This window comes from Passer montanus, unplaced genomic scaffold, assembly GCF_014805655.1.
Source record: "Passer montanus isolate IOZ18808 unplaced genomic scaffold, ASM1480565v1 scaffold26, whole genome shotgun sequence".
In the NCBI taxonomy this organism is placed as follows: domain Eukaryota; kingdom Metazoa; phylum Chordata; class Aves; order Passeriformes; family Passeridae; genus Passer; species Passer montanus.
This window is the reverse complement of record NW_024367261.1, coordinates 9226371-9239719: the sequence shown is the minus strand read 5'-3', so window position 1 is coordinate 9239719 and position 13349 is coordinate 9226371. Positions and strand designations below refer to the sequence as shown.

Sequence of the window (13349 nt, the reverse complement as noted above, 5' to 3'; positions counted from 1 at the left end):
TGTTGTTGTTATGATTACAATTATGATTATTATTACAACTACTACTTCCAATATTGCTACTAAGTGATTGCAAGGGAGGATTGATTCTTAAAGAAGCTGATAACTGTGCAGCTCCCCTTCCAGCTTTTATCTATATATTGGTATTCTTTTGTTTAAGGAGAGCTTTCTCTAAACAACCCTCATACAAAAGGTTTCAGTAATTAGTGATGGATTCAGGCAATATAGCCATTCAAATATGGCTGTCCTCTGATCTAGATCAAACACCAGAAAGCTAATTATTTCAGACACTGTATAGTGATCACTAAGCCCAAATGTGAACATCTACAACCAAAACAGGTATTATTTTATGCATTGGAAGACAGTCTCATGATCTCCATGAATCAAAGGTAGTATGTATAACAAGTAAGCTTTCCAAAGCAACCTTAACTACTGGCGCCCACTACCAGGACGTTATCAAGGTGGACCTGTTCAGCAATTCAAGAAAATAAACAGGCTAGTGTACTTGCTCTCAAACTCGAAGAAACAGCGGTTTTCATTTGAAATATAATTTGTGAAAAACTACACGAGGAAAGCAGCAGTATGGTTATTTCTTGGATAATCAGTGCTCAGCTCTGCTCTCAATGAAATAAATGGTCAGTTTTGTGCTGTCTCAAGGGGACCTGGCTCCTGCCTATACTAGCTGGAACCTACAGCTCTGTTTTGCATTTCTCCTTCCCTCAACTCCCATATTAAAAATAGTGAGACTACTTTTCATATGACTGATCCAAGTTCATTCACTTCATCATCCATCTGCCTCGAAACAGTTAAGGACTCCTTTAGAAAAATATTTCAAATAATGCCAAAGAGCTGCTAGGGGTTTTCTTCCCTCCAGTTCAACCTCAAACGAGACATACTACGAATCTCATTGCAGTACTTTCCATTTCGGATAAATTATTCTGGCTTTTAAAAAAAATCACAAATCTCTCGCAAAGCCCCACTTCCTTGGACAGGCAGGCAAGCGGGTGACACAAATGGCATGAAAGTAAATGCTGCTTTGCCACAGGTGATGGTACCTTCCTGCACAGCACGCTGAGACTACTAAGATGCTTCACAGAATGACAGCCTGTGGTCCCAATCCAACAAGTCCTACTCAAAGGAGTAGCCTTTACTCACATCTGAAATAGTGCTGAATTTAATAGGATTGAAAAAGTACAAACTCGCCATGCAAACAAACGCTTCCAAGGGTAAAACAAGAAAGACTAAAAATAACAACTGATAAATATTTTGCAACATATATCTGTACTGAACAAAAGGGCATTGCCTCTGTATTTCACAAATGCAATTTCTAACATCCCTTTCAGTAGTACATACTGATATGAAAGCACTAAGGCACTGTATTTGTTTTTGCTTTTGAAGTGTAAGTCCTCACTGAATTCAACAGAGAGTAAAGCTTAAAAGCATTCTACATGAAAGGCTGGTTTTGATTCTTTGTTAAAACTCAGTCACTTTATGAATGACAGAAATCTATACCAAAATTTAATCACTAATTCAGAATATTAAAAATGCTAAAGGTTAAAAATATTAAGCTACAAATTAACTTTGGTTTTATAATCACAGAATATGTCTATTACAGGAAAATATAGAATTTTTCCACATTTATTTATGCTTTATAGCTTGTTTTCACTTTCTGACGTATTACAAAGTGATTGAATTTGTTAGGTAGTGAAGAACTTAACCTCTTTCCTTTAAATTTTCCTGAAGAGAAATAATAATTTTTTGTTATTACAGTGAGGATGTGATACAGTAAAAATTTTCAAGGACTTTGGCAGAATTAAATGAGCACTTGCTTAGTCTTACAGATATGAGTTGAATTTTGCATTTCTTAGTTACACAAAAGGTGTTGAATAGGAGTTTTGTCAAGCAGTCAGGATCTCAGCCACTAATAACCTCTTGGTTATTTTCTTTTTCTCATTAGTAGTCTAACAGCTAACAGACTAATCTGAAGCTGCTATGGGATGCAAGATGAATTACAGCACATCAAGCTTCCCCTGTGAAAACAGGTGAAAAATCTTAGGCAGCATCTCTCAGCTGGTACCCGAGGCAAGCTCCTGAGCAGGTACCAGCCCACAGAGCCACGGTGGCTCCAGCAGCGCTGACACTTTGCAGTACCAAGGTCTGGCCCTAAAATTAGCCCACAGAAATTCAAATAGAGGCATTTTGAGAAAGGCACTTTGGGGTGGTGATACCTGAAGCCATTCAGGTGCTCTGGTGACTCAGTGAGGGGGGTACAAGGAGTTGATATCAGGAGGCTTTGCTCTGTGCCTCTAAGTGTACCCTCCCAACACTTTTCAGGCAGGAGCAAGGAGGATGGTGCTGGCCTGCTTCCTCAGTGCCCAAGGAGAAGGGAGATGGCTCAAAGGGTGTCATGGCTCCTTTAGTCACCATTGGGAAATGTGCAGAGCTGAGAAAAAAATAGTCCCTTCAAATGTGTATCCAACAACTTCTGATTACACACACAGAGGATTTGTAAACCTGACTTTAGGCTTTAGTAGTTCTGAATTTTTATTGCCGGCATAGATCTTTCTCCTCTGTGTGAGATGTGAAGGGAAAATATAATGAACGGGTGCTTCAAAAATGTTGCTATCTACTTTTGTGAAACAGACTGAAATTAAGCATCACATGCTAGTCAGGTTAAGTCTTAAAAAGTGTTCTGCTTATTAAATGCCCCCTTTCTTAGGACTAACAGCTTCCAGTCTGGAAAAAGCCCCAACCAAATACTGTGTTTAATTTTTGCTCCAGAATATTTTCATTTTAAGTCCCATCTTAAATCAGTTCTAGTTACACACAAGTAAATTAATTGAAATGAGACTTTTGAATTATATTAAATAGGGACTGTTACAATAAAATTATCTCTGATTATTCAGTATTTTGTTTTTCTGTTACTCTGTGTCATGGAATCCTCAAATTATGTGTGATTTACTTGGCTAAAATCAAGTAAGAGAATCAACGTTTCGTTAGGCTTCTACATATTTTAAATTGCTGATACCTTCCTGAAGCATTCAAACAAATAGGAATCCAACAGATGTGTGAGTGAAATATTTTCTGAAGCTTCTTTTTAGACTATACACAATAACACAAAAGAAAGCATGAAAGAGTGTTGTATGAATTACTATTTTTTTCTACATTCAGAGCTCTATAACAGAGAGCTAATTAATATTTTCTATATGTAGTAATTTCTTTCAGGAAAATAAAAACTCTGAGAAGCAGTGTAGAAACTGTGAAGAAGTTTCAGAAAAAATGCATATGTTAGCATCAGCTGAAGCTAAAATGTCTGCTGACTATAAAGACAGATGCATAAAATGCTCTCACACACAAATCCAATAATCATTTCAAAGTGCAATTCACAGCATTTTGTATATTTAAACAAGCATTATTATAAGCAAAACTCTGAGCCTAGTGCATTGATATGGGACAATTATTTACTACTCCTATTATCAGAATACTTATTTTTCCCCAAGCATAGATTAAATAAAGTAACAACATATACTAAAAAAAACAAAACAAAACAAAACAAAACCCCCCATAAATTTATTTAAATATTATATTAATTTGGAAACAGTAGCCTTGTAGCAGCATATTGATTCTGGAGAAGAACAGTGCTGCTTTTTCCTTAGCTCTATCATCTCTTACAATTGACGGAGCTGTTAAAGAAAGTTTTCTTAAATTGATAGAACACGTTTATTTTCTTGCAAATTAATTCTTTTTAACTCTTTATGATAGCTTTGAATCCCATAAAGAAAGATGAATTATCACATACTGAGCCCAAGCTGTGAAACAGGAGGAGACAAATAGAGACCCCTACTGTGTTTAACAATGTAGAAGAAATTCCAGACTCAAAAGAAAAATTTTCTGTCTTTTTTCTCAGCCCACAAAAGCTGTTAGTATGGATTTGAACAGTGGAGGGCACTCTTGCTATGCAAAACCCTGTGCTGACCTGGCACACTGGGTTTGATCTATTCAGTAGCCTGAATCTCAGAATTTGTTGAGTAACAGCCACCTGTGGCACAGGCACTAACTGTACTCTGGTTAAAACATTTGCAGTTTCTAATCTGTGCAGCGAAGCACTTCGCTATACCAAACACTGGGCCTTTCTCTGTGGACGCAGATGTGGAACAGATGCAAGCTTCACAAATTGTTTGTAATATCTGTGCAAGATATCATATTAAATAAGACCTGTGCTATGTTTTTCAAAGTCATATGAACAGCTACTCAGTTGGCTGTTATGGCATAGGTACAATAATTTCAGGTTGGGCAGAATTCGTGTACAAATAATGCGGGTGTCTGTGGAATTTAAGTTTATTTGGAATGCATCAAAGTTTTATTGGGAATCCTAAAAAAAGTAAAATCGAGGTAAATGCTTCTAACATAGCTGACATGAAAAAAGATTGAAAAAACAAACAAACTAGAAGAAATAGGGACATTCTGCATCTGATTCATAGACACTCTGCATCGCTTTCCTTGGAAAGTGCATAATTAACTACATTTTAAACTACACAATTCTTAACACCCTGCGTGAATTAATGAAGCCAATCACTTTGTGAACAAGCATGGAAAGGAGGACAAATTTAGTTTTGGAGGCATACAAAACAAGGAGCTGATGTGAAGACCAAATCCTGCATCTCCTAAGTATCTCAAAACTGAACTTACGCTTTCTGGGCTCCTTTGAGTAAAATTGCTCACAACCAGGAGTACTTGAAAGAGCAAACCTGGCGCAGTTCAATGCCAATTGTGCAGCTCAGTCATTTTGGTCTTTCACCATTCCATAAGCTGCAGTATTGCCCAGGATAGCAAAGCCATAATGATCTAGACAAATCCTTTGGCTTTCACCATTTCCAGCTTTGGGGTCATTAGTGCATCAACAAATTCATAAATGAAAGCTATCGAATAGCACCAGGAGAAGAGGTCTCCTGAAACACTGAATGACGAGTCGGTTTTGATTATATGGAACAAAAATACAGCAGCACCTGCAGGGTTAATTAAGCAGCTCAAGATGCTGGGCTTCACAAAAGAAAACCTTTTTCCTACTTTAAGGACTGTAAACACTTGTGCTGAACTAGATGGGCATTTGATAAGCTGTACAGCACGTAGCAAACTCCGAGGGATCTCTAGTTAACACTCAAATTCAGTGTTAACACTTAACAGAACAGTGGTAAGCCGTGCTGCCAAGGTCAACTGCACAGATGTACTAATTGTATTATGAGCTTGACATCTAGTGGCCACCCCTGGCAGGGCAAAGCAGGCAAAGGTTAAATCAGCAAGCCTTGTCAAAGCACTTCTAACTACCCACCCTCAGGGAGAGGAGACCTAGGGAAGCTTTCTGGCGCTCCGCGATCCCACCTTCTGGCCGGCATTCCCGGCGGAGCTCCCGCGGCCGCCCGCGGTGCGCTCCAGCCGCGGAGCGATCCACCTGCGCCCGGCCGGGCCCGCAGGGGCTCAGCAGCCTGCCCGAGCCCAGCGTGTGCCTCTCTCCCCGGCTCCCAAGTTTGGAAACATCTTCGGTGTTTCTTTTGCAACCTGTGGTAGCTTTCAGATTTCTGGGGGGGGGGAGTGGTGAAACTGGGGCTGCGGGGGGAGGAACGCGCCAGTGTCAGAAAGCGACAATAGCGTTTCAGGAGGGCTTTTTGTAAAGATTTAGCTTACACTATAATAATAAATACCGGTCAAGTATGCTCACTTTTTGCACCCTAAATATAGCAAGGAAATAATAAAGCCCCCGCTCTTTAATCCTCTATCTCTTCACATTTTGGCTCAAAATAAACAGATTTTTCAAATGTGTTACATTATGGTTTTCTATCAGCCTTACAAACATCTGTCTTTCTGGCTTTCATAGTTTTGAAAGGTATTTTCTTGATAAGAAGAAAAGTTCTCTAGGTCTAACGGCACTATAACTGAACCAGCTCCTAAAAGTACATTTTGGCCTAAATTTCCTTTTTTGAATTAATGGAGAACCTTCACTACATTCGGTGGGAAATTTTAAGAGTGCAAAGGAAAAAGGATTGACATTGATATATAAAATTCAATATTAATGTTCTGCTAGAACTAGATTTACTAGAGCTTCCTCTGGAAAAAAAATGAAGGCAACTCTTATTTTACAAATACAATATAATAAAATAAATTATTTTTATATGCTTTATTGCAGAAACTGTGTCAGTACTTAACTATTTTAATGTCATGCCTGACCTGGTTTATTATCAGCAAAAGTGATTGACTCATGCCCTGGCTGCTGGATAGTCAACAGATATGCTTGTCTATGTTTGGCAGACAACAAATCAAATAAAGGAGAGATATCAGGAAAATTTTTCCAGCACTCAGACTATTTTTCAAATGGCACTAATACTCTTTATTAATTAATTTATTTTTACACTTTTTCTCATGCCACATGTTTTTTGAATTGTAGCTTTTCCTCTGTCTTGGGCAAGGAAAAGTAATTTTCAACAGCTAAATGCATGCATATTAATAACTTAATTACACAGAATTTAAACAAACCTATCAAAATTTCCTATCAAAAATTTCCTATCAAAATTTCCTTCCTCTCACTCTGAAAAAAGTGTCTGAATGTCTGCCTCAGGAGATGGTAAGACTTCAATACCAGCATCACTAAGTAAAATGTGACCCAGTTTTGTCTACTTCCATTGTTATACACATATCAGCAAATTGGCCAATTGCTGTAGTTTCCTTATTATTCCAAATATTTTTCTATGGCAAACACAATTCAGGGTAGAGTATTTTTAAAATTACACAAACACAGATGTTACATAGTTTGAACGTGAAGTCTCTACTGTAATGGCAAAAGTATTTATATAAAGATTCAATTACCATTTTTAATCAAAGGGACAATTTATAGCCATACTAATTTGGCCTTTATTTTTCAAAACAAAAAGCCTTCTCTTACACTTGCCTCAGAACAAACATTTACAAAAATCACATAAGTCTTATATTTGCTGACGGCTGCTTGTGACTTCTCAAGTTTGAAATGCAACAGTGTCTAAGCAATAGAGAATATCTCAATTTCACACGGGGAGAAATGTCCCCCCAAAATTTGTTTTAACCTTCCCTATATATGCAGATGGAGTGACCACACTTGCATGAGGCTGGCTGCCACATACTGAACTGTGTCTTTGCTGTAGCTGAGCCTGGGTGTCTGTGTACATACTCCGGAAGAATACTAAGTGCTGTCACCAAACTGCCCAAAACTGCGCAGCCCATTCCCACTTTACCAAGATGAAACAGATCAATTAGTTTAGACTATGCTGTATGTATTGAAAAGTGGGAGAAAAAAGAGGTAAAATATTTTAAAAAATTACTGAAAAAAGCACATTAGAAAACTCTTTTTACACAGCTCACTACAAGGTATCCTTTCCACCTCAGGCAAAACAATAATACATCTTTGCCAGAAACTTCACATGAAGAAGTCCAAAGCACCATTTGTCATCACTCTGACCAGAACCTCACTTGCACACTCTAAGAATCACTTTTCAGCATCAAAAAAACCAATTAAAAAAACCCAAAAAACCAACCAAAATAAATTTTAAAAAAAGCAAAAGCCCCACAAACAAAATACTTTCTATTACCCCTACCTTAAAAATACAAATTCTATATCTATGGTTTAATTTTAAAATTAAATGGAGTTGAAGAATGTTTATTGTATCTACAATTCTGATTCATTTGTAATCTGTTGAATTAGGCAAGTGTATTAGAAATGTAATTCCAGCTATTACAATGCATTACATTTACTGAGAAACTGAGATTATTGTATTCTACAAGCAGTCATCTGAGTTCTGCTGCTGCTGTTTATAAATTATTTCCAGCAGATCTTCTCATTTAGCAACCTCAAATTGTGGGGGTTTAAACACGTATTTTTGTTCACTCTTCTACATTGCAATTATTCAAGAAATATATCACCATCAGCTGCTTGTTAACATTTCTTTTCAAAATTATTTAAAATATATTTTTAGCATTTTACTTTTGATTAACAATTTCAAACGATTTCAAGTGTATATCTGTACTTGATGACATACTAATTGTCTTCAGATTTCCAACAGTTTCTCACCACCATGATAATGTCCTTTTTGAATGCAGTCTTGTTATGCTGTAGCCCAAGCTGGCTATAAAATTATTTGTTTAGATTCTAAAACTTTTGTGATAACATTAGCATGAAAATCCTGCTGTGACCAGTCAACTTAAAACCTGGCCTAATGTTTGTCTTCCGTCCTGCTCCCCAAACTTCCATGTTTGTCTCTGTTGCTATGAATGTTCCTTCACTGTGAGGATTGTATTTATGGGACATTAATTTTTAAATGCTTCATTTATATAAATTCTATTTTGAGGTGAGATTAAACATTATTTCATTAAATTAATACTAAGCTTCATTTGCTTACTTTTGCATTAACTCTTTTGGAGACAAGGAGCAAAATGAGCAAAAAGGCTACACATATGAAATAATACTGCTTAAACAGTTTGCTTTCTTAAAATGACAAATATTCTTGCACTGTGTGAACTATTTTTGGCCTGTTGCAAAATATACTCAGGAACTGTAGCAATATCTTGATCACAGCTGTGAACAGAAATGAAGAACACTGACTTGACAAGAAGTGTTTTAATTCACGAGATTTGGAACTCTCATTATATCTGGCCTATAAAATTGCTTTCAAGTATGGCAATCGTTAGGCTTTCCAATATAATGTGTAAATGATTTACATTACACTAATGTGAGCTAGATAGCCCTCTGCTCCTGTAGCTTGTCTCCACCTTGTTCCCATTTCTCAAATGAAAGTGCAAACCCAACTTTAGCTTGTTAATTGTTAGCCATCAAGGGTTTTACTCTAGTAATTAAAATATGTTTTAATAGAAGGAAACATAGTACATTTTGATAACAGCTTTCTAGGGCTGAAAAGTATTTTTACATTGTTGCATTTTAGGGCTGCTGTGAAAGCCGATTTTGTGCTATTCAGGGACCACAATAATAACGCTTTAAAATTCCTCACTGGGATGCAATGTAGTCCTTTTGATGGAAAGACTGTCTTTCTCATTCGGCAGAAATAAATCCATTCATTTGATCATGTAGTCATTGAGGGCAATACAAAACAAACCAAGTGTGAGAAATTCTATGTGATGAAGTAAACAAAACAAAACCCCCCCAAAAAGGGGAAAAAAAACCCCATTTCCATGACAAAAAGATTCTTTGTCCTTAATCTACCCACCATATGCAAGCGTTTCTTTTTAGCATATCTCTTGTTCTAATCTCGGGTGACATGGCTACATAGATAAGATTCACAAAACAAAACAAAAACCTAGTTTAACAATTTTTTTCAATTTATTAACTCACCAGGAGTGTCATAATGAAGTAGTGGGGTTTTATTTTCCTGTATTGAAATGGATTCAGAGCATGTAAAAGTTTATAATGCCAATGATAAATTCTTGGACCTAGAGCCCAGCCCAACAGAGCTCAACAAATCTTACTTTCATAATAAAATACTAATTATTATCTGCCTGTCTATATTAATTTATTTTACACGACCACAGTTTCCTAAGGAAAAAAAAAATGAAAATGCACAGCTTTGCTCCTCCACTGTGACGGAAGGAAGCATTTCTCTGTGCCTGTTATTGTCAACACCCAAGTGGGTTTTCCTGGAGCAGTGGCTGAACCCCCTTAGCAGCTTTGGACAGTGTGGGACTTGCTCCCTGCCTCCCCAAACACCCTGGGAAGGAGTGGGAGGCTTAACAATTTCCCAGTCTGACAGATGTTTTAACCTTATGAAGTGGATTCACGCTGCCTTAAGCTTCAGGGCTGTAAAGTTCAGATACAATAGTCAAAATCCTCCTCAAGCTTCAACTTTGCTGCCTTTCTCTCCCCACACACGCAACTTAAGAGTAATTATAGTTTTAAAGCAGGAGAAGGACTTTTTTGTTTTCCTTTTCTAAGGGGGGAGAGAGAGACAGGAGATAATATGGTGGAGTAAGGGGCCTACACAGAAAGCAGAAAACATTTGGGATCCCGCTTGGTTATGCAAGAAACTAAGAAATCAGTGGGCTCTATGTAAAGCGGAAAAGAAAAACTTTCAAGTGGAAGCTCTCAACTTAGTCTAGGAGAAGAGAGCATGGGCTGTGGTGTGCCTTTACACACTGCAGTGCCAAGGACTACTAAGGAAATCAAAATTAATTTTAAAAATAAAAAAAAAAAAAAAAAGAAAAAAAAAAGCCTGCAGCCCTATTCCCTAAAAGAAAATTACGGCAAAGTGGAAATAAAGCAGGATTACAGTCCAAATCTCTCCAGCTTTGGACACTTGTTCACTAGCAGCCTGGCAGCCCAGATGCATAAAAGCAAGTGTGCGTGTGCCTGCGTGTGGGGAGGAAGCGAGGAATGGCGGATGGGCGAGAAAATAACCCTTTCCCACTGCTTACAACCGGCGCGACAGGGGCTGGTGGCGGTGGTGGCACGCCGTGTCACCTACCACTGATAATAATTACAGTCGCAGCAGAGCCAGGAGGCGAAGGGGGGAAGACAGCTCAGGGGGAAGGCTAAAAGCTGCTGTTGAATCCTCTCGAAAATAATGAAACCAACTCCTCTGGCCCCGCGCACCCGAGCGGCCCTGCCCGCTCCTACCATGGTCCCCTCCGGTCCCCCGGGACCAACGGGGGGAGCGCCCGGGGCAGCCCTCGCAGCCTGGGCGGGCGACCCGGGGCCACGGGGGCATCCCCAGGCAGCGGCCGCCGCGGGGCTGCCCCGGAGCCCGGCAGCCCACGGCCCGCGGGACCTGCCTCGGCCCCGGGCAGGGCACCCCGGCCCCGGCCGCCCCAACTTTCCTGCCGCCGGTGGGGCGAGCGGAACGTGGCTCCTGTCCGCTCCGAGCCTCCGCCGGGAGGGAGCAGGAGGGGGGAAAAGCGGATACCCAATAACGCAGAGAGAAGGAGCGCAGCGGAGAGGAGGAGGAGGAGGCAGGCTCTGCTCCGGGGCGCCCGTTCCTGCAGCTGCTCCAGCCCGGGTGAGTGGGGAGGGAGGGCCGAGCCCCGCCGCCGAGCCCAGCCGCGATCAAAGCGCTGGGAAGGCCGGGAGGTTGCTGCTGGGAGGGCTGCTTAGGCAGGGGGTGGGCTGCAGAAACTTGGCTAAACTGCGAACTTCTCAGTTCCGCTCCCTCTTCCCCCGGCTGCTCTAATTCCCATTCTCCCGCTGCAGAGTAATTGCGCTCCCATGTTCACCATCACCATAAATTCACCTATCTCCATCCGAAAGACACTCACAAAAAGAGAGAGAGAGAAGGAGGCGACGGGAGCCCTTACCGTGCTCAGAAACTACCTCGGCTTGCAGCTCTTCGTCCGATTTGAGATGCTGGGGTTTCGCCTGCTTTCGACGAGACATGCTGCTAACTGAGCCGTCTTGACTCTGCTTTTTGCAGAGGCATCAGCGACGTGGAGGTGGCAAGGAGGGGGGAAGGAATTGGGAACGAAGGAAGGGGGTTTGGGGACTGCAAATAACTGTTCACAAATAAAAGCCGAGTTGCAAAACAAACCAAACAAACAACAGAAAAGGCAACCAACACCCCGGGGGAAAAAAAAAATAAAAAAAAGGCAAGGCTAACCAGCCAGCCAAACTGGGAGTGAGTGAGTGAGTGCGCGGGTGAGCGGGTGAAGGAGCGGGGGATGAGCCGGGCGGGGTGTGCGCGGGGCGGCGGGGAGTGCGCGGGGCGGCGGGCTGGGGCGGCTGCGCGCAGCGCGCATGGGGCTCAGTAATTATGATTGTGAATAATGCATGGCGATTAATGGTGCTGGGGGCGAGCGCGGATTGGCGCGGCTCCAGCGGACTCAGGCTGCATATGTAAATGAAGGACGGGGCTCCGCAATTAGCCGCTTCGCTCCGCCAAATGATGCGTCTCCCCGGCACCGGCAGCGCCGCCTGCGAGAGGCACCGACCGCGTCGGTGGCGGCGGCAGCGGCAGCGGCGGCGGCAGCAGCGAAGCACACACGCACCACGCAGGAGGGAATCTGTTTTGCACACACTTTACACAACATATGTGCAAGGTTCACTTGTTGGGAAAGGTCACGATCTTCGCTTTTCTGTCTGTCGTGCTTTCTTCCCCCCAGTCTCTCAGTTTCTTTTGCTCTGCTTTCTGCTCTCGCCTTTTTTTTTTTTTTCTTTTCTTTCTTCACATCACTCTGCTTCCTCTGCTCTCTCGGTCTCGCTTTCCCCAGAAGTTGAGCTGCAAGGCATCTGATTTTTGTGTGTGAGTAATTTCTTCCCAGGAGGAAAAGAAACTTTTGTGTATGCCTTTTCCTTTTCTTTTCGGTGTGCTCTCTTTTTCGGTGTTGTACTGCTCTTTCGCCTTGATCTTCACATGGTTCTCTTTAGCTCTTCCTCCATCCTGTCTCCTTTCCCGTCGCTCTTTCTGTCTCCCCTTCCCGGCTGACTTTTGTTCTCTCCGCTCTCGAAAGCGCACGCACGCACACGCAGAAGACCTTGGGCAGTTTTGTCTTTCACCTCTCCTTCCTTCTTCTTTGTCTTGCAGCTTCTTTCTCCAAGCAGAGACTCCCCGTTGGTGGTGGTGGTCACTTCCTGTTGTCCATTGGTAGGAAGTTTTTTTCCTTTCTCCCTCTCTCTCTCAGGTTGCAACGACTTTTTGTGACACTCCTCACCCTTCCGCCCACCCACCCCCCGGCTCAGCCGTGTGTCCTGTTAGCTAATGACAGCGGGCTCGCGTGTGCGCCGATGAGCAAGTCCTTGGTCTCCAGCAAACAGTATGGATCGTCTCCCAGTTTTGGGGGGTGGGGGTGGCTGTTGTTGTTGTCGCCGGGTTGTCCCCCCTCCCCTGCCTTGCCTCGTTCTCAGCGGCGCCGCCAGCTGCTCCCTGCGCGGCGGCTCCGCTGGTCGCTTGCCTCCGCTCCGTGCCAAGGAGACCTGCGCGCACCGCGGCCGCTCTTGATTTCGGGCAGATAAACTTTCAAGTTTGGGAGCGGAGCGGGTCACACGGCAGCTCCTCCTACTCTCCTCCTCCTCCTCCGCCTCCCGTGCAGCGCTGCCGGGGCTGCCGCCGGGGCTGCCCCCAGCCCCGCAGCCCGATCCGCTCCCCGCCGCCGCCGAGCCTCCCTCTCCGCACGCACTTTCCCAACAGCGGCTTTTCTCCCAGGCCCCCCCTTTTTTTGTAAAAGTGAGGGTGGGGTGGGGAGAGACTTCCCTCCCCCCCCCTCCCCTCACTTTCCACTCTTATCGCATTTCAAGTTGCCGGGGAGCCGGGCCGAGCCTCCCCCGCCCCGTCCCGCCGACTCGCGTCCCTCCCGCCCCGTCCGTCCCCCGGGGAGGCGGGCGGCCCCTCCGCCGC

At 42.7% G+C, this 13349-nt stretch overlaps 1 protein-coding gene across 4 annotated transcripts in view; it reads right to left on the bottom strand.

Annotated features, from left to right (window-relative positions):
* The window catches only part of SALL3 (spalt like transcription factor 3), a 48149-nt gene extending 35057 nt beyond the window's left edge, over window positions 1-13092 (bottom strand). For 3 of the 4 annotated variants that reach the window (XR_005627794.1, XM_039712253.1, XM_039712254.1), the window contains exon 1: window positions 11317-13092. Coding sequence is in view for 3 of the 4 variants with exons in the window: in XM_039712253.1 (XP_039568187.1) it covers window positions 11317-11395 (79 nt within the window). In the remaining variant the exon portion in view is untranslated. Of the gene's footprint in view, window positions 1-5326; window positions 5401-11316 lie in introns of those variants that run through there. The other variant, XM_039712255.1, reaches the window with a different exon arrangement.
* Between the last annotated feature and the right edge of the window lie 257 nt (window positions 13093-13349).